The sequence below is a fragment of the Tricharina praecox genome (assembly GCF_024521635.1).
Source record: "Tricharina praecox strain CBS 144465 chromosome Unknown BZA05scaffold_2, whole genome shotgun sequence".
NCBI classification, from domain to species: Eukaryota; Fungi; Ascomycota; class Pezizomycetes; order Pezizales; family Pyronemataceae; genus Tricharina; species Tricharina praecox.
Window position 1 is genome coordinate 801,816 of NW_026250404.1, and position 21,432 is coordinate 823,247.

General features: G+C 53.9%; 2 protein-coding genes across 2 annotated transcripts; both read left to right on the top strand.

Annotated features, from left to right (window-relative positions):
- The first annotated feature begins 3,121 nt into the window (after positions 1-3,121).
- BZA05DRAFT_104146 (uncharacterized protein) lies at positions 3,122-5,167 on the top strand. Its single transcript, XM_051478501.1, has 3 exons — positions 3,122-3,972; positions 4,043-4,319; positions 4,381-5,167. Exons 1-3 carry the CDS (start codon positions 3,360-3,362, stop codon positions 4,712-4,714), a joined length of 1,224 nt encoding a protein of 407 aa, XP_051343454.1. The 5' UTR covers positions 3,122-3,359; the 3' UTR covers positions 4,715-5,167.
- A 9,640-nt stretch (positions 5,168-14,807) lies between these two features.
- On the top strand, positions 14,808-16,390 carry BZA05DRAFT_384572 (uncharacterized protein). Its single transcript, XM_051482325.1, has 5 exons — positions 14,808-14,928; positions 15,071-15,455; positions 15,513-15,778; positions 15,845-16,109; positions 16,212-16,390. The coding sequence occupies exons 1-5, from the start codon at positions 14,826-14,828 to the stop codon at positions 16,303-16,305; spliced, it is 1,113 nt and encodes a 370-aa protein (XP_051343455.1). The 5' UTR covers positions 14,808-14,825; the 3' UTR covers positions 16,306-16,390.
- The last annotated feature ends 5,042 nt before the right edge of the window (positions 16,391-21,432 follow it).

The window sequence follows — 21,432 nt, forward strand, 5'->3', positions numbered from 1 at the left end:
ACAGTCTGAGCATGGGGAATCATCTTATTTAGCCATCCATCCATCCATCCATCCATCCATCCATCAAGTGGGGCGGTTGCAGACGTGCGGAATGGGCGATGGCTACTTACGTACGTAAGAGCCATCGCGGCGTAGGCATTGCTCCACGTCAACCCGCTGCATACCAGTAATCCCCAGTCCCGGCAGGTTTCTAGGAGTACAGAGAAGCGGCGTTCACAGTACTTGGAGGGGGGGCTTCTGGAACACCGATGCTAGCTCGATAATAGACTTGTGGTAGTGGTAGACTAGTAGCAGATCCATTTGCCGGCCGTCACGGTGAACCATGCCGGTCGGTGTGTACGACATGTACGTACTGTAGGTCGCGGAAACCGGTGCACACGGAGAAAAAACATGTTCCCACGCAACGAAACGTGACGAGTTCTGTGCAACTTGATGCGCAAGAGCAGATGGGGCTCGAATGACCACCGATCTCGCCGAGCGGAGCGGACGCAACGGACGATTTTAATTTCATTGTTGGGTACCCGCCGCACGGTAGTAGTCGCTCGAGGGTATCGAAAAATCTAACGGACGTTCCTGATTGAACAGCGGATAATCGATGTCTCACATGCTAACGCGCCGATTAGCTTTCTACGAGGAAACAAGCAAGTGGACGCGCGCCGGATGGAGGGGGAAGGGGAGGGGGGACTCGGGCCCGCCGCGACAAACGATATCGATAGCCACGATCGGGGATCGCATTGAAGCTCCTCCTCTACGTCCTCAGCATGTCCGCGGGGTACATACTAGCATGTACCGTGGTATGTACAGAGTTACCTACACGACCCATGGAAGATCGCAGCCGTGAAACTCACCGGAAACTTTCCGGCCGCGTAAGCGATAATGTCCGTAGGTCGTAGGCGTGATTTGAACCAAGTTTCCGAACAGCCGACAGGGACTTTCCATGGCACGGCTATGGGCATTGTGAGCACTGTCGTGAGCTATTTTGAGGAGGGGGAGGAGGAGGAGGAGCAGGATGCGCCGACTACCATCGTCTCTTACAAGTTACGGGGGTTGTCCCTCCCTCTCTCTAGTCGCCCGCAAGGTTTCTCATGTGCCGAAGTCGAGCCAATAACTGCAATCTGCCGATTATTCCTCGCATCTGGCCGAGTGCCTGCGATAGGTGGTGGCAGTGGTGGTGACGGTGGTGGTGGCAGTGGTGGTGGTGGTGGTTCACAGAGTCGTTCCAGTTACATACCCCCGTCCTTCGTCCCCTCTCGACGCAGGTGTGTCTCCACCGCAGCTCTCGGACCAATTGGCAGTGTGCTTCGTTCGAGTCCGCATCCCGGGCATCCCACAAGGAGCCAGCCCTAGATAGATGAATGAGTCAGGCCAACCGGTTAACCATGCACCAGCCAGTCCTGCCCACTATCGCAGATTATAGAGTATGTAGAGTAGAGTAGAGTGAATAGCAGTCAGTTAGCGTTTGCGGTGGTGGTGGTGGTCTCTCCATTATTATCGAGCACTCCACGAACATGATCGATCTGGGGCTCCGCCCCCCTCACTACTCTATGTATTGTACTTGGGTGGCTGTCGACTGTAGACTGTACATACATCATACATCATACATATACCACATAGTGTCTAAAAGAGCCTCAGTTGGTCTGCGTCTGCGTCTGCAGGGAAGGGAGTGGATTGAGAGCCGCCGAGGCTCTGCGGGTGCTCGCATGCATCGGGGAAGAGTTGCCAAAGCGGAAGGAGGTCGGGACAGTCCGCATGCCGCACCATGGTTAATTAGAGCCGCAAAAAGTTTGACTGCATCGCTCGCAGCTCGCATTCCAGGATCGTTCATTCGCATTGAACGAGGGCCGAGACATCCCCCGCCCCCGCCCATCCACGGCCAGCGCCGGTCTGTCCCACCAATCTGCCCGGACCGTCGCTAAAAAACTTGGACTTCCCGATTTCGGGCCCCGCTCACCCCACTCCGACACACCGGCTATTCGATCGCGAATCGACTGGAGTGGTTAAAACTCACATACCTACGTGTGGCCCCCATCGCGGCATGGCGGGCCACAGCAGGCAGGCAGAAAGAACCCCAAACCCTGGAAACTGCGTGTTGGTTAGCTTCACACTACACATATGTGAGGTCTAGATACTTGCGTGGGGGGACGGACAGGTAAGTCTGTACTTGCTTAGGTAGGTCTCGTACTCTATCGTGGCAGGGGGCTTCCGAGCCGGCCATGCAAATCATATTGCGAAGGAAGGAACATTCCAATCTGCAATGCGCTGCTGAGCCGCAACTTAACTGGTCGGCCCACCCCATATTTAGCCGTGGGACTAGTATGGAGGGAGGTAGTAGCAGTCGGAGTGGATGCCACTGATACATACACACGGTAGTAAGCACTGTGGAACGGCCGGTGTCGGTGGAGGTGACAGTTCGTGGCCATGGAGTTGCGTGGTGTAGCACGGAGCTCCACAAATTTGCCCCAACTTCCTGGGAAATGTTGATAAATTTACTCTCTTTTTGTGGCTATGCCCCATGTTCTCCCCTCGGCGACTTTCTCGTAGACATAAAGACATAGCCCTTCCTTCATGGGCCCGTGAGCTGGCCATCCCCGGAGACAGCGCCCGAGGCGTCCGTGATGACGGCTCCAGGGATCGGCTTGCTGGTTCGCCCGGGTGTGGTTTGCTCTGCACGAGACACCCCCCCTCCCCATCCCCCCAATGCACTCAGAAGCTGGAGCTGACTGATGCTAGATCGCCGTGGCTCGACGCATTGACTGTCGTCGAATCCGAATGGCTGTGGTCCGGAGGGGGAGGGGATTTCGCTGATATCAGAGCGGTGGCTGGGCGGGTCGCTCTTCTACTTTCCACAAATGACGGCCACTCTGTGAGCTGCTCCCGCAACATAAGTCAGTATAGTACGGTAGGTAGCGGACGACGTATCGGAACTCTCATTCAGTGGCCAGTTGTGGGCTAGTTAGCTGACATAGCCGTGATGGTTTTAAGCCGCCCACCACGCTATGCATGAATGCAGGTCGGTATCCTAGATTGAACCGCTAACCCCAAGAAAGTGCTTGTTGTACGTGAAGCAAGCCGCAGGCTCCATGAGAAATTCTCGGCGGCGCAGAGCTGCGGGTGAGCCTCACGGCAGGGGAAGGGGAAGGCAAGAGAGGGTGGGGAGAAAGGGCGCCATACTAGCCCCATCACGCTGCCGATAATCATTTGTCCACACTGAGACCCCTCCATGGCCGAAGTCCTAGAAAAGCAACGCGGAATCCCTTGGAGGCTGAGAAGAGGCTCTTCGTTTCAGGGCACCAATTCGACTTTCTCTACCGGCAAAAATAAAAACTGTTTATATCTGCTTCTCTGCCCTCTTGTTGACCATGGATTCGTCCTTCCGTTCCAGCATCCACCTTCACCAGACTTCCGCCGCCGACGCTTTGGAACATGCGCTTGACCGAACAGCCGCAGAGTACCAGTTGCATACACTGAACCTGCCGTCCTCGCCGCAATCCTTGGACATGCACGAGTCTAGACACCAGGCCCGAAGCTTTCAACTGTCCCATCCCTCCGTCCTCACGCCGCTGCACAGCTCGTTCGGATCTCGAAGCCCGTCCCCCTCGGCCTGGCAGCTCTGCTCGCACAACACTCCCGTCCGGCCATCTTCGCCAATCTCTCTGGACGGCCTGGAACCGTCTTCCTGCGATTACCAGCGGCACGCCGAGTACCAGCGATATACATCGCCGCTATTGTCGGACGACTTCTCTACTTCCGAAGACCAGCTATACCCCGCGCTCATGGCTTCCAACGGTCTAGGGACGCCGCCGGGCTCGATAAACGGGAGCACTACGGAATTGGATCGCCAGCCCCAACTCTACATGCAACACTCTACTCCCATGCCTGGCGACTACCTGACGCCGGTGGCCCACGGCCATCCCTACGGAGACCCGACCTACGGCCGTGAAGCTCCCAGGGAGATCCATCACTCCAGAAGCGGTATGTTGACACCCCCCCACCTACGCAAGCCTGCAGGTTGCCGGTGATGCATGTGACTAACATCGGACAGGTCATTCGTCCTCCGCCCCATACGTATATTCGTCCTACGGGATGGATCCGCGGTCGCCGCAGCCCTATCAGCCCAACGATCTGCCTCCGCTGCCTTGGTCCACGACCGTTCCAAGGAATCTCCCGCCGCCACCCGCGGTAGTTGGGCAGTACGTCGGGCAATCGCAGCAGTGGGGCGAACGAAGTCCCATCTCATACCATGACGACTTGCAGGAGAGCAGTTACCGGTGCGCCAGTGCGCGCTGCCGGTTTACGGCGAGCTCCCCGGAGCAATTGACGTGAGTAATCCACGCACCCTGGTGCATACGTACATACATTGTGTCTGACATCGCTGTTCAGTAAACACCAGCAAAAGCACCTAAAGATCCACCACTGCCGGTTCGCGTCCTGCTCTCGAACCGAAGGCTTCGCGACGCCCAACGACCGCGAGCGCCACGAAAAGTCCATCCACAAGATCCCCGGCTGCTACTGGAAGTGCCTCGACAACCACTGCAGCAGCTACGGCAAAGAGTTTAGCCGCCGCGATAATCTGAAGGATCACCTGCGCCGCATGCACCCCGTCCCTGAGGGCATGAGCGAGAATGAGGCCAGCGCCCTGCGCAGCAGGATGGCGGACATGTGGCGGTTTGACAAGGGAAGCGATGCGCAGGTCATGGCGGTGGAGAGAAGATAGCAGCAACACCGTAGTCAGTCCACTAACGATGCGGGAGTGATGTGTACGATTTTTTTATTTTTTTTTGTTGGTTCGGGCATATGGAAGGAGTTCATCTGTAAAGGGTTTTGGGGTTTTATTTGGTTCATCCTCTGTTTTTCTCGACTTTTGTTTTCCTGGTGTATCTGGGCTCCGGTATTGGTTTGGTATCTGGTTTTTTCGGGAAAGAGTTTCTTGGGTTTTGGATGATTCGCACAGGGCAGAACAGTTCGAGCAGGACAGGGCAGATCTGATGGGGATGGAGGTTCTGTATGTAACGTTTTTGACCGTCAATTGTTTTTGGGGGGTCTATCTCTAGTTTTTTTGTTTCCTATTCCAACGAAGAATACGTTGACTTCACGGATGAGATTGATCGTTCAGTTCAGTTCGGTGATTGGGTAACAAGCAACCAAGGTATCCACTGCTATGTGCCCGTTCCTTCTTTTTTGATCACACCGGTGACGGTGACCGGCGGCTCCGAGATGAACACCACCGGAAGGTGGGGATGTACTAAGGGTCCTCAAAGTGACTGGAGAAGCAGCTGGCTGGACTTTAGCGTGCCTAAACGGGGACGGAGGTGTGGTGGAAATTCAGTGTGATTGGCCGACGTAACCTCGAGTGCCGTGATAGGGATAGAGCAAAAAATGAAGTACTCGCACACGCGTTGCTACGGTGATATGAGAAGCTTTTGAGTTCCGGATACTATCAAACCTCCAACATCATGCCCCACGTGTCACGGAAAAAATACGCGCTTCAAACAATCAACACAACTGTACGAGAATTACAAATTATCAACTTAATTTTCGACAGAAACTAGGTATGATACAGACCCTTTCGCAGAAGATCTATCTGCCATTCGCGATATTACAACAACCTGATGAATCTGCGCATTTTCCCACCTTGTTCTGAGTAAAAATCGTACGAAGAGGATTGTATTGGGGGTGTGCTCTAATTTCTGGTTGAAGTATCTGATGCCTGGCAAAGCTGGTGATGTGTGTGTGTACGGAGGGTAACTATTGTCTGAACGCGTGCTCCAGATTCGTCACTCCATCCAGCCAGCTCCCATCCAGTCCCCAGCCGGTCGCTCAGAGTTTATGGGCTTTATTTGGTTAGACTGTCCCAATACGGGGCGTGACGCTAAAGTCCAGCCAGCTGCTCCTCCAGTCACTTTGAGGACCCTTACTATATACCTCCTACCTACCTACCCGCTCCAGTCAAGTTGTAGTAGTTGGGTCTGTAATTCGCGGCTCTCAGAGTCGCAGCTCACGTTAGTTATGTAAGTGCGGATGCTTCGCTGGCGAATATCGTCCGTCTGCAGACCTTCCTTTTCTCCGCACTCAATTCCTCCCCTGCTCTGCGCTTCCCTGCCTGGCTTTCCCCCATCCCAACCGACCGACCGACCGACCAACCGACCGACCTCCCTGTGTGCCCTGTGGGCACAATCGACTCGATCTCAAGTTCCCAGCTGCCTTCCAAGTCCAGGGATGGGATGGCTGGAATAGTCGGTAGCGGACGTACTTTGCGGACCTATGTAGCTACCTAGCGGGCGCACGGAGCGATAGCTGCCGAAGCTCGAGCTGCCAGTCTCTAGGGCTTGTAGGGCTTGTAGGGCTTGTGTCTACCTACATGAGAGATATATGAGAAGGACATATGAATGTATGCTTGTATGTATGTGCCTGCAAGATTGTGAGATTGCGAGATTGTGAGATTGTGAAGGATCCTCAATCGATACCCGCTACTACTATATAATGTAGGTATGTACTTTCCTCACTCGCACGTAGAGTACATAAGCACACACCTCCCATTTCCCCCACGACGGTATTTCCGAGGAGCAGTGATACATCAGGTATATCCTCAGGGAGCTGGTGGGGACGGGTACATATGAGGTATGGCCAGAGATCATCGAGGTAGTTAACGGGGTTTGTCAGCACCTTTGCACTTTTTCACCTTTTTTCACCTTTTTCCCTTTTTCCCTTTCGACAGACAGGCAGGCGAAGACTCACTCACACCATCCAATCGACCAGCCGTCCTGCTGCTTGTGGTAGTCGGTGGATGACTTTCGATGTGGAGGATGCGGAGCCGCCCTTACGTGACTACCTATGTCAGATGCAGATACAGATAAAGATACAGATGTAGATGCGGCTGTTAGGGCTGCTACATAGTTAGGAGGAGGTGGTGGAGGAGGTGGAGGAGGGGAGACGGCGATGCCCGTTGGGTGCATACATGTTACCTGATTAGTTATCCGATCCAGTCGTTGGGCTGGCCAAGTAAGTATCGTATCCACCCGCATCGGAGCAGTCAGAGCAGTAACGATTCCCGACGCCCAGCAGTGACAGTTCGAGTCCGATCAACGGTCGTCGGTAGATATGATGTGGATGGCTTCAAGGTGTTGCACTTGCGCCCTTGTACCCGTGCGAAGGTTGTGTAGAACTGAGTTAGCTACCTTCCGCTCCGCTGAGCTCAGCACAGCACCGCTCAGCTCAGCTCAGCACAGCCAACACTGGGCAGCATAAGACTTTGACTTTGACTTTGACTTTAACGCAAAACTAAGCCCTACGGTAGCATACTCTAACTGCATACCTCATAGCCAAAAGGGTATTGGCCCCGAACGGCGCGATGCGATGCTATGCTATGCGATGGGGCTGAAAACTGGGCTGAACTGGGCGTTCGACGTCGGTGCGGGCGGGCGGACGGGTGACGGTGGATCATCGCAAGGGTGTGTGCAGTGTGCAACGTTGCGACTGACTGACTGAGGGGAACAAGGCACGATTACGTCGGAGCTTTCGTATCGTGATTCATCGCAGCCAGGACATTCGAACGTCACGTCGACCTTCTTCCTTCTTACTTCTTCGCCGAGTGGGCGTGGGAGCGCGGGGGAGTGGGGGGGGAGTACGAGCACTAACTCTGTAACTGCATTGTGCGATCTCACAGAGTCGCAGGCCGGGGACAATTTACAAACAGAACAAGCGGTCGGCCACCACCACCCTCACCACCACCACCAGTACCACCCCTACCGTACTGCGTACGGTACCACAAACAGCATGGAAGGGAACTTTTTCCCCTTTGTAGCGCGCCCAACGTATCGTATGTAGGAATACCGGTGAACGATACGATGCGTTGCACCCTGTATTAACTATCGCACATTTCCAGGGCCAGCCCCCCCAGAACGCGTCAGGATCCTGAGGTGAGTCCCTACCTAGATTACTTCGGCACCATCGGCCAGGGTGGGCATCGAGAGTACATACTCAAACGACACACTGGGCCACTGGCAGATCGGAAGGTGTTGGCTGGGGACCAATTATCAGCATCCCTGGAATAAAGCTGCATAGGTACACGGTCGGCAGTATGCCAGACCCAGTATGCCAGTATCTGAATTACGTGACTCCATCATCGCCTAGTAGGGAGCCGTCCGTCCGAGTACTGTAGAATACATCACCATAGATCCGCCCGAAATTTAGTTAGGGGCCAGCCTGGGCCCTGGCCCGCCATAAATCCGCCCCCATCCCCGCTTGGGAACCGATTCCAAGTCTCCACATTGACATCCGCAGTGCGCACCAATCCGTATTTTTTGCCGCTCGAACCGCCGGCCACCGGCCAGCGGCCAGACCTGGCGTTTCAGGCGCCAACCCACCTAGGCTTGCTGGGTATAACTACCGTATACGTAGTTGGTTGGAGGGCATGGTGCTGGCATGGTGGTGGGGGTCTTCTTTCTTTCTTTCTTTCGAGAAGTAACCGAGCCTGGAACCTGAGAAGTTGGAGCACCAGAGTTGTGGCTGCGACGCTGCGTTGGACGTGGTGTTCGTTCGTTCCCAGAGGCATAAAAGTTGCCCCTCCTCACGGTAGCTGATTGGCTAGGTGGTGACATTCCCTGGCAGCAGCAGTCGTACTCTACATACTGACAACATACGTAACATGCTTAGAATAGAGTATAGGTACTGGTATGTAGGTAGAGTAGGTAGAGTAGTTGACCGCCGAGTCTCGAGTTCCAACAAGCATCGTCATTCTCATCGCCATCGCCGTCGAGCCAACCAACCAAATAACCGGAGCGCACGAGTGGGGCAGTAGTTTGTAGGAAGTGGTTGTAGGTATCTCCCTAATCCAGCAAGCGACCGGAGAATCCAACTGTTTCGATCTGAGTAGGGTTCGTGGTGTTTGGTTGGTTATTGGGTTGTTTGTTGGGTTGTTTGTTTGGCCGTTTGTTTACTGTGATTTTTTTCTCGGCAGGGTCATCTATTAAGGTACCGTACCGGATCGGCGCGTTGGGCTGGGTTGAGTAGAGTAGAGTAAGCCCACGTCGTGGTCGGGAGCGGGGAAGGAGGGGTGGAGTCCGTTGGTTTTGACAGAAGTCATCCATGCTGCCCAAGACCTCAGCTGTAGCCGTCGACGGTCGGTATTTAACAGAAAGTCTAGCACCCCTCCCCCGTCTCGCCGTGAAACTGCGTATCTAGTATGGCCTCCTGCCTGCCTGCCGGCGACGGATCGATTCCAGCATATTTTGCAGACGGTCTTTTGCCAACGTCCCTGCATGCTGGATCCCGTAGGTGGGATCGTGAGGAGAGCACACCGGGAGCACACACCGGGAGCACACACAGAAGAAAGACGAGATATGGAGGTTGATCGTCGATCCCGTAGATGATGGTCAAGAGAGAAGCAGAAGACGAAGAAGCAGACGACCCCGCCATGGCCGTCAACGTTGATGCCCACTACTAGCCACATTCGTTTTCGCCCGCCTACATGCCCTCATCTCGCTCCTTCCTCTCGCTCCGCCACATATGTGTATGTAGTTCCTTCGGCTCCCAGAGCAGAGAGAGAGAGAGAACATCGATTTATGTCGCACGCAGCCTGTCTAGACTATGGCGAACCAACGCACTCCTTTTCCTGTCTTCCCTGGCTAGTCGAGGTGAAAGCCCTGGTACCGAACAGTTCGATGCGGCGCCCCACTTTCCCAACCCATCCGCCTCGGGCCGACATGAGCAAAACCTTTCGGCTCCCAGCGAATTCCACCCCAGTTGCTGACACACCTAGCCGAGTCAAACTCCATGACTGGATTCATTTACACTCACTCGACTTGGGCAACCCAAAAAGAAAATACTATCGGAAAAGCACAGTCTACAGCTGGTGGGGATTGACGAATATACATACAAGCTTGGAATTACTCAACACCCAACATGAGCAGCCGTCATTGTTTCTGGGAAGATTGGTGTTGGAAACATATGATCGCATCCCTTCCAAGAGTATGGTATCCTTCCAAGAGTTCTCAAGGCAGATATCGACACCACTCATCATCACTCATCAACGCACAATACGACACAAATTATTCCACTATTTCAGCCCGTCTAACAACAGTACATATACTCTGAAGAACCCATACGGTATTTAGCTTCCTATCGTCTCCAGTGTACCGTTTTCGTGCTACAATACCATACATCCGACTCCCTCGCTTTTCCACTTCTTGAAAGGTCACCTCCGTACAACTTCCGCCACGTTTCGTTCCACTCTTTTACCCGAGTGAGTGCAAACTGACACCCGAGAAATTTTAGCTTGTTTCAACAGGAGTTTCCCCCTCGCTCGGTGGCTCGACGAACTAGTCAGGAGACCACTGGCTGGCACAAGTTAGGCGCTTCCTGACGCTGTCACGCTAGTCCTAGGACTAGAGTCTATCTACTCTAGCAGTGAGCGAGCTCGATCTTGAAACCCGAACTTGGAGGAAGAGGAGGAGTTGTGTGACAAACAGTACATAAGTGTGTACTTATGTCAAACACCGGTCCGCTGGTCAAATTTGGTCAAGTCTGGTCTGGTCTGGTCGCCCGCCCGCACGCCCTTTCGTGGTTCATCCGTGCTGGTGCATCCGTCTGAGCACCACGCCGAGCCTTGGGGCCAGGGGACGCACGGACTCAAGCCGTCGAACACACGCTAGTGTAGCCGCCAGCGCCGACCTCAAACTGGCAATAAAAGGTGGATCATTCCGTCTTCTAGTTCTGCAACGGCCGTCGGCGTTCGTTCGGTAACCCTCTCGCCTCGAGCGGGGGCGAGAAGCAGCACTATCGTGTAGACGGTCGTTGGTGGGGGTGGTGGTGGCGGCGGCGGCGGACAGAGAACGCCATCATAGCCAGGCCTGTGTGGAGCGTCCTCGAGGAGGTGGTCGAGCACGGACGAAAGTGTAGGTATCGTAGTGCGATGGGGACGGTCGGCTTCGCTGACGATGGATGTTATGTTAGTACCCCATATCGACAAAGGTTTCGACGGAAACACCCACCAGATGTTGAGCTTCCGCCGTAAGAGTGCCAGAGGAGAAGTTTAACGTGTAAGTCTGTTTGGCAGACACCAGCTGCCGAGTTGCCGAGACGAGACTACCAACCGTGCGATGGGCGATAGGCGACATGTGGACGGCCGATGTCGCTTGGCTCGAGATCTGGGTGGATATTCCGTGCAGACAAGAGAACGGTAGGAGATCTGAATCATCTGATGGGGGCCTTTGTAAAACATCCAACAAAGCTGGTAAGCGGAGGACGGTTCTCGCGGGAAGGGAGCGACGCGCACCTGCCACATTAACCGTATCTGTCTCCGTTAAGATCTTAGTCGCCAGCGAAGGAAGTGGATCTTCGAGAGTGTGTTTCGGGTCTTTGAAGATGGAGCACCTCCGCGCTTAGTTGAAAAATTGGAGTGTTGCACTTTCGTGCGAAGAGCCGGATGTGTTGGTCGACCGGAGGGAGACGCTCGAGTATCGACAGTCTTATCGAGAGTGGCAGAAGGACCGTAGGCCAGCGTGGTACACAAATGGTCATTAAACGTGGAGGTCAGCTACCACCAGGAAGTCAAGAATAGACGGCACAAGCGACGAAGCTCATCGACGAGCTGAACGACGGGGCTCTAGAATCCGTATGCGAAATTGGAGAGTGCCAGGAAACCATAGAAGCCTTACCGTGCAGTTTTCCATCTCGCTCCCCTCGTCGCCGACCAGGCTGGTGTGAGAACTGCTGAGGGCAGTCCCGACAGAGGATACACAAAAACGATGTGGCGATAGTTGGGGAGTGGAGGCCGGCAGTGGCCACGAAGGCACCTTAACCGATCGATGTGGCGGGTTAGGACAAACATATAGCTGTCCAGAAGGAGCCTCATGCTTCGTCGGGGGGATACGACATCTCTTCCGTCGGCAGCTGCGTCAACTCAGCTTGAAGGCAGAACTTGCTTCAGAGCTCTCCGTCGAGTCCGATTCAATCGACTCGGAGATAATCGACCATCGATCCGATCGGTCGCCCACATCACCGTGGAGAGCGAGGTGGTGGTGGTGGCGATTTTCGCACACACAGTGACAGGTCGAATATGACATGGCGGGACCTCTGGACAACAGACTCCGGCAATCATCTCAGCAAGCTACCCCCATCACCGGCAGAGTTTTATTGTGGATAAAATGATTTCCTTTCGAAAGGCTTCACGGAGACCTTGCTGGAATTGGGGCTCATGCTGGTGCCAACGCCCTTCCAATACTCCCTCCCCCCCCCTCCCCCTCCCCCCTTGCAAGTGTTAGACTTCTGGCATTCTCCAGCGATATCAGTTCTACCACATTGGCCAGCTGTTCGAGCCAACTGGTGCTGTAGTGGTGGTGGCTTGGGAAATCTGACTGCAAACCCTCGAATCAACGGAGGGATAAAGGATGCATATGCCGTCCTTTCCCACGTCGAACAGCTGATCTTTTGAGGTCCAACGGGCTCAGATAGGCAGTATCGCCCAGTCTCGCCGTCGAGCCCGCATCCAAGCTCCTCCACCACCACCACCACATCGACAATTGACGTGTGCGTCGCAGCAGGTGTTCGTAGGTGGTCAAGGAAGGGAGACTCAGCTTCCAGCGGTCTCGCGGGATTATTTGCCTCGAGCTTCTTTTTCCCACAGAATTGGCAATGTGAAACCTCTGCTTTACCTGGGCCCCCGCTTCGAGAATCCTTCGGCAAAAGGTTTGACCAGCTTTGATGGCCTATCGGATGCAGCGGTAACCAAAAATACACGTTTGGAACACATAACATCGAGCCAGGCCAAATGCTGCCACACCAAAGAAAAAAAACGAGCTCTCGGGGGCTAGCGTAGAGTGCCATGAACTGCTGGAATGCTTCCATCACCGACAATCGTTTCCGGAGTGGCCATGCGGACCCTGGTGGTGCTGGCAGCAGTGGCCGTCAGCGCGAGCACGACTCGTCGTACGCATCACATCATTTTCGCAGTGCATAATTCGAGGGAATTTTGGCCCCTGTGGCCCACGATTTACCAGAGACTTTCCTGATTTCGAGCAGACGGTAAAACCGCCGGAGTTCATGACGTGTCTCTCTGGTCTGGTCTGTCTGGACTCGGGGGCTCGATAGTCAATCATGTGATATCACTCGCTAGGATACTTCCACCGATCCCTGTGTCCGGTACTGCGGTGTACAGTGCAGAGGCAAGTGCCAGGTCTTCCTTAGCTACGCTCTTCTGCGTTGTCTAACTTGTTACCGGAAAGTTCTTTCTTGATCACAGCCTCGCTGCGGTGTGACCGATCATCGTATGAATCTTCATGCGATGTACGAGTACGTCCGTGGTTACCAGGGTTCCAGAATCAACGCCAACGCGTTAGTGAGTCGTTCCTTTTTCCCGTTCTCTTCGACGATGGATCCACTCTGATTCTCTGCAGCAGGCTTCTCCGCCAGGTGGGTAGCACTGTTAATTGTGTGCGTTTCGGTGTTGTTTTGGCGAACTCTTGTTCTTTTCTTGTTCTTTTTGTTTTATTTTTTCTTTCTTTTTTTCGTTCTTTTCCGGTTTTCTTCTTATTTTCTTTTTTTTGTTCTTTCTTTCTTTCTTTCTTTCTTTCCTTGTTTTTTCTTTCTTTCCGTCGCGAGCCCTACGCCTTGCGTCGCCAGAGCAGACTCTAGACGAAGTTCTCCCCACTACTAGTAGAGTATACGCGCACCATCCTATCAGGGTGCCTCCTGGCGCTTCGAACGACCGAATTAAAACCTTTTGAAACGCTGGCCGCATTTTGCAGACAATGATTTACTTCCCGAAACACCGCAGGCATTTTGGACGAAAGGGTGTGTGCCCGCGCTGGGGCGCATTCGGTTCGCCACTGCCACAGGTTCTGCTCGACGTTGCGGACTCGACACCATCCTTCGCAGCACATCGCATGATAAAGCTAAAAAGCACTTGTTCGCTGAAAATAACACAATTGACAGCTAAAGGCCGGGACTAGTCTCGAAGTATCCTTGCCCGTTTGCAATTGACTTCCGCCTTCCTTCACGAAAAAATGTTGTCCAGAATTCTCACGATATGGCCTTTCACCGCACGCTCGAACCAGCCTTTCTGCCGGGTTTGGCTTGCGGCCAACACCCAACCCGCACGCACGCCTCTCAACCTTCAACACGTGTAAGCAGCACGAAGTCGAGTCAAAGAAAGAAAGAGAGCGAGCAGGCAGCCCAGCCCAGCCTTCCCGTCGTCGAAGGGGCACCGCACCGCACCGTCAACAGGCCAGCACCACCAGCGAGCGAGCACCCCTGCACTTTCTCTGCGAGGCCCGGCGTCATATTTTCCTTGCGGACTGACTAAGTGATTGAGCGACTGAGTGACTGACCGACCGACTGACCGATGACCGACTGGCCGACTGGCCGACTGACCAACCGACCGACCGGGTGAGTGAGTGACGGACACTGCGCCTCGCGGGGCCCATCGCCTATGTCACTTCCCAGGTACCTCGCTTTCCCAGCGTGCAGCAGTTGCGATCCCTTGCCCCGCAAAACTCTCCTGTCCGAGGCGGCCATCGGTACCCCCGGCGAGCAGTGATGGTACATGTCAAACCGCTAAACCAGGGTCCGCACAGCAGATGCATTCCGCTACCTGTCACCTTGTCTTGTCTTGTCTGGTGCGCTTCACTGCCGACACGTCTGTCTGTCCTCCATCACCATCATCATCACCCACAGCCTGCACCACCAGGCCCCTCGGCAGTGCGAACGAAAGTCTCAATCGCTGCAGAAACAGCCAAGCGTCCCATCACGCCCGCTTGCTACCCACAGCCCAACAACAAACGCCATCACCACCCTCCCCCCCCCACCCCCCTCCCTTCGAGGCCTCCCGGATGCAATTGCACCGCGTTAGGCTTGGGACGCTTTCCGGCCTCATCCATACCAATTCAATCAGCCTTGTCCCTCATCTATATCCTGCGAACTGTGAAGCTCCACGTATGTGCAAGGTCAGCACGGACCTCATATTGACCACCGACCGTGCTCCCCCCCGCCGAGGGCCGCTCGTTCGTGCGAACAACAATCGCCGCACTACGTGCTGTGGCTTGCTTTTTTAAACTAAGCTAACACCCATCTTCAGAACTGCTAGCGATTCACATATATAAGACGGCTTTTTCGAGCTCCCTTTCGCCTATCATCACCAGCACTCACCAAGATTCCAACTCATACGCCGCCGTTCACTTACTAAAGAAACGCCACACTCACAGACAGACTCGACCCTCCCACCACAACCACCACCACCAACACCACCAACACCACCACCAACACCACCACCACACAACACCACAACCACCACAACCACCACCACAACCACCAACACCCAAAATGCAACAATCGTACGTTCGAGTAACTAAACGCGGCAATCAAGTACCGGTTGTCCCCGTCTGTCCGCCTATAGACTGTCCGTTCAAGACGGATGATGGTACGACATGTGGGTTGCGATTGACCAAGGCCTCGGACATTCGGTGAGTCTACCGAGCTAGTTACTTCCGATTCTGTATGCTGACATATCCGGAAACTAGCGACCATTTTGTGAGAGAACATGGCAAAGGGCTCGTTGCGAAGCCGTACAAGTGTGAGCGCTGCGGGAAACGGCACGCAACCCCGAAACAAAGAAACAGCCACAAGGATCAGTGCAGGAGGGATCCTGCGGAGGAAGGGGGCGAGATGGAGCTCATCAACTACCACTTGGACCAAGTTGAGAGAGCGATACAGACCCCTTCTCTCACCACCACCGAAGGCATCAACACTGCAATCGCTGCGATTCTCTGTGCAAACCAAGAGCTGAGTGAGTTCGCTCATGCTCCGCTCTGTTTTTTTCAAAGCGGTGGGACTCATGGTTCTAAACGAGCAGGTGCAGGCCGTCCGCCAGCCGCGTCCACCTCCTCGACAAAGAATTCCCCAACCCCACAGCCGAGCGCTTCTCCGTCTGCGCCGCAGCCGCCCATGCTGGAGGTGGTACCCATCGACCCGCAGCACGGCGGCCATCATCATCATCAGCACGAGGCTCCTCCGCCGGTCATTTACTACGACTCTCACAGTCACAGTCACGGCGATCCAAATCCACCCGTCACTTACGCACCCGGCTATCCGGCCCATTCCGAACCCTCGCCCTGGATGTCGGTGCCCCCCGATCCCGCCTACCCCCTGCCCCCTCCCCTCCCTTCCCACGGTCTCTTCGGGTTAAGTGCGCCCCCCGCTGACATGTATGCAAAACTTAGTCATCCTGGAACCGTATACGAACCGGTCCACGCCTACAACATCCAGCCCATAAACCCGCGCAATGCCGCGTCCTCTCGCAGGGATAACAATTAGGTAGTCTTGCAAGCGTCGCGATCGTGGGGAAGGAGGGGGCGGGGATAGTTACATGGCGGCATTGATTCGATCGCGGGACTTGGGGGGACTTGGGGCGCAGGGAGTCGGGGGAGTGGGGGGGATTGAATGGCAGTCGTTGCGGTTGTCTGTCTGTCTATCTGTTTTCTTTTTCTCGAGCACATGAGTGGAGCGGGCGGGGGCGGGGGCGTAGTTGTCGGTACGGAAGAACTGGGAAGACATCTTGATGCATCGTAATGTTTAATATTCGGAGAAAAAATATATACCTGATGTGTGAAGTTGCTGCAAAGCTCAAACAACCACGTTTTTTCTTCCCGAGGTTACACACGAACGAGGGCCGACGGGGGACGAGGCAGGCGGTTGATCATTCCGAACTAGATATACTCTACCGTACATACCGTACTCTAGACGCATTCGGATAATTTTCCTGCAAAGGTATGGTAGCTTCTCTGCTCTACTCTATGTACTCTGCGTCAATGCTTTTTGACGTGCCGCTCCCCCCCCCCCCCCCCTCCCAAGCTCTTTCTTACTGGCTCTACTCTACATACTCTAGATACCCCCCTCCCCCCATCCGCCTCCCCCCCGCCTCGTCTCCCCACTCGCTCGCCTCGTCTCCAGCTCCTAGGCGTTGGTCCTGCCGGATTGCCAAGCAAAAAAGAGAGGTACACGAGGCCTATGTAAAGTACTAGGTCAAAAGTTTTTGTACAGGGGCCGTTTTACACTAAAAATGCCCATTTTCAAGTAACCAAAACCCACCCTTCACGTGGCGGAAAAAAATCGAGTTATTACGTTAGAGAGGTATATGTTTGTGGTGTGGTGGCGCTGTTGTGGAGGTGTACAAAGACTTTTGACCTGATACTTTACCTCTCTAACACAACAACCACAGATTAGAAAGTAGTAATAATTGGCATATATCATGAATACATACTAATAAAGCTTCAACGAGACTTCCAACTCTCTAGGCTGATTATTGTATGCAAAGTAGGGTGGCTTGGCATATTTCCCTTTCACCGAGGCAGGTCATTTCCCACCATAGATACAGCAACCATAAGGTAGTATAAAAATATGTGGACCATGAGAAGGTCTCCTAAGCGAGGTAGAGAACCTTAATCGAAATCGGCGCATAACTCTGAGTTGTTGTGGTTGAGTAATGCCGTATGGGAGAGAAGATGGTGTTGAAACTGGTTTTATCGCGATAATTTTGTATGAGGGCCCCATACAAAATCTGAAATCACTCTCCAACTCGTGCACAACACCATACCATGCGCCACCAGACCGGAGCAAAAGCCGTCAGAATTCTTATATGTGATGCATTTTGCGATTCTAAAGCTTCTACGAAAGACTCGATTTTTTTCCGCCACGTGAAGGGTGGGTTTTAGGTACTTGAAAATGGGCATTTTTGGTGTAAAACGGCCCCTGTACAAAAACTTTTGACCTGGTACTTTACCTACTCTAGGTACATACCGTACATACACACATGGCATGTCTACCAATGCAAGAATTTTCCGCGTCCATGGTTGAAAAGGCCACATCACGATTTCCGGATCACGCACGTTGTGAGGGCTTGCGAAAAGAGCTGTATTGCATCTATTCTACTTACCGCTGCGTACTATAGCAAAGAATTGTCTACTCTACTCCGTACCGTCTTACTCTACATACAAGTGTTTGTTCTGCTGCCCCACAGCCGTGAAAACCGCACTCACGAGTCACATTCGCGCATATAGCCCCGCCTGCCGCAGGCCGCAGGCTGCAGGCTTCAGACCGCAGTCCACAGGTCGGCACATTGTGCGTATAGTAATTGCATGCACGGGTATAGTATAGTATGTATAGTAGTGGACTGGTAGTCCAGCGCATGCGCTTCCGTCGTCCCAGCCCAGCCAGCGCGCGCGGGAACTCTGGCGAGCGAGCGAGGACATGGCGCCAACGAACGAACGTCGTTAGCGGTTATCGCCAGCCACGACCGAACCCAGAAGTGGCTTGGACACCGTTCCACCGGTACGGCTACGCCTGCAATTCCCGTCCAATCACAGCGGTGAATGAACGCCTTGGGCAGAAATCCGCGCCGGGATGTGGCATGCTGCTTGCTCATCCGCTCCCATAACGCATGCGCGGATCGGAACCGCAAGGACTGCGGAAGATTGTTTGGTCAGTGCGCGCGCTGTGAGGTACCGGGACATCGGAAGATACATCTCCATATTGGCCTTTTTGTGAGGAGTGCTATCAGAAGCGGAATACGTGAGGATGTGTGTATTCACCAGCCATTCAAATAGACCGCTCAGGCCGGCGTCTTCGGCCATGGCCGAGGACGTACTGCCACAACCAGTCTTCTCAAATCCGGGACAGCTGTCTTGTGGGGACTCAGAGCACGGGACTGTTCGTTCGCCGACGCCTGGTAGGTGATATCTCGTTCTATAAAGTAACACCACTAAAATCGTTCCTTTCGCCTGGTTGAGACGATAACCCCGGCGATTGCATATTTGACGCATATCCTATAGACAATAGCTCGTTAAAGAGCTTGTAGAGCCTGTAAAGTCCATACGAATAACGGCGGGTAACCATCTTTCGCATCCGAACTCGCGTGGACACTGGCAGCTGCATTATCGCGGTCGACGGTGGGCGTTTGTCGCATTCACACTTCTTGGCTAGTGCACAACCCTCGAATGCGACTGTCCGATTCTTATGCTGTAGGTGATGGAAAGGCCGAATGTAAGGGTGGTGTCATGCGGATACGGCAACGTGGAAGATGGATGCGCGGGTAATCGACAGCGCCGAATGCTCGCCGGTGGAGCCATCTGATAAGGTACACCTGTACCTGGTACTTTCAACAAGGTCACGATAAGTCTTCCGAGGAGTAGGTTTATCGGGCTCGGATGCCGAGGTATTGTTTATCCACGAACAAATTTTCTGTCGAAAAACAACCGTGATCAGTAGATGCACCATATCTCCGACCGAAATCCCGTAAAAGTAAATTTAAGGCCCTTCCCTAAAAGTATGTGAAGTTGACGTCCTTCACTCTGCTGATACTGTCGGCAAGCCATCGCTCCGTTCGAACGATTTCGCATGATTTGACGTTGCTCTCCGGCTTTGCCCCCACGGGTAGGCTTCTCGATGATCCCTCCCGCCGGGCGGGTTTCCAGGCCAACCCGTCACGGTCCTCACTCGCAAGGACGGTGGGATGTTCGTCTTCAGCTAGGAGGGCTGCGGATTGCGATGGATGAGGGGTAGATCCGATCATGATTCTAAATTAGAGTCAGTGGAACCTTAAAACGTTGTAGGGAAGCACGCCTATCCTCCTTTGAAACTACTCACAACATTGGCTAGCCTTAAAGATACTCAGCATGGAGATAACCCATTGACTGACTCTACACCTTCTCTTCACCGGCCAACCGCAAAACATCGATTCTCAAACTTTGTGGCGAACTTCGCCCTTTACCGACTCCGACCGAAAGAAGGAACGCGTTCAGGAAACGTTGGGAAGGCATTACTCGGTGAGCAGGGTTCTAGCGACGTGAGGGCCGCGGGTGTGAGTATGTCGGAGAATAGGAAACTGGCAACTTAACGAGACCACGAGCTAGAGTACGCGGACAGTATTGAAGTCGGAGCATGAGCACACAGCGGCTGGGACTGGCTGGTCTGAAGGCGCCTGTCAGTGATTGCCCCAGATATCTCACCTGCTAGGACTGTTCGGGACGAAATGACAAGAATTTAGTAACTTGCTGCGATGTTTGACCGAGGCTGCATGAGTAACAAGGAAAGGTGTAACCCAGAGCCGGTGACATCGAAGACCAACACACCAGACGCGTTACTGGGAAAGGCTGGCATCACCTTCCACAGCCAACTCGGGGTTTCTGTTGAGCCCGTTTCTGCAGAAAGCTCTCGCGTCTCGAACGGGCGGGGTGGAAAAGAGGAAGCAGCTGTGGAATGCTCAACAGTTCGAGTGTGCAGTTGCTCTGGGTGGGGGGCCGTTCTGATACGGATAGCCACGACAGATGGAATTAGAAGCACGCGGGAAACGCTGGTCATCACTTCACTGAGCACAGAACCCACTTGGCAGATGTGTCGTTCATCGTATTCGGATCCTGATCGAGGGTGAGCTAAATAGCCTAAACTGACGGCGGTAACAGCGCCGATAATAGCTGGAGCTGTTTTCTTCGAGGGTGCTGTGAACGAAGACGAAATTCCCGAGAAAGGACCGGGTGTTGTAGACATCTGGGAAGCTCAAAACAAGGCAGAAGGACGGAGAGAAAGGGGTGAGGAATCCGAGTTTCGTGGCGGTAAACCTGCAACTCTGGCCAAGTACCACAAGGTGCCACAAGTGCAGTAAAAGATGCTGCCACAAGGCTTTGCGATGGTGCAGAGTCACACCCGAACTCTAGGGGGCTTCGGTGGTGGGGAGGTTGGGGGACGGGGAGTTCTGTGGATTAAACTGATATAACAAAAGACCTGAGGGATCCTGACCTCCGCTAGAGTCCTCCGAATTCAGCCGAGCCACGTTCTCAAAGGAAGATGCCTGGAGAACACTCACAGCCTCAGCAATGGAGAGGTCGGTTCCTGCGCATACGGCAAGTGCTGGAGCTGGTGGATGGATGGTCTGGGACTCCTGATTGTGCACGACGGTCAGCAGCAGATGTATCTCCGAAACAATGACTCCTGATTGTGCACGGCGCTCAGCAGCAGCCAGTCAGCAGCTGTGTCTCCGAGACAAGGACACCTGGTTTCTGCGATGGATCAGCCCTCTACCGCCCCCATGCTCCCCTCCATCCCCTCCCCGCCTGGCTGACGATCCATCTCTTGCAAAGTTTTCTGACCACCAGTGCAGAGTAAGCAGAGTCGGCATCTACGAGACTGTGAATTGGGTTATGAGGCTTGCCCGCAGTCCGGAAGTGTTTTGCAATAGTGAAGCCCAGAAGTGATTGGCTGGTGGATGTCTATGTGGAAGGCCTAGAGGACTTTTGAACCGGACGGGAGAGGAGGATTGTCGAATGAAATCCGCCGCGACTTGCAGTACGTCCACAATTGGCGGTGTGTTGCCTGCGGGTGCCACAAACCTCTCCAGATCCGGGTCACCCCGCATAAGCATGACGTTTCGATATGGTCGCGAGGAAATTG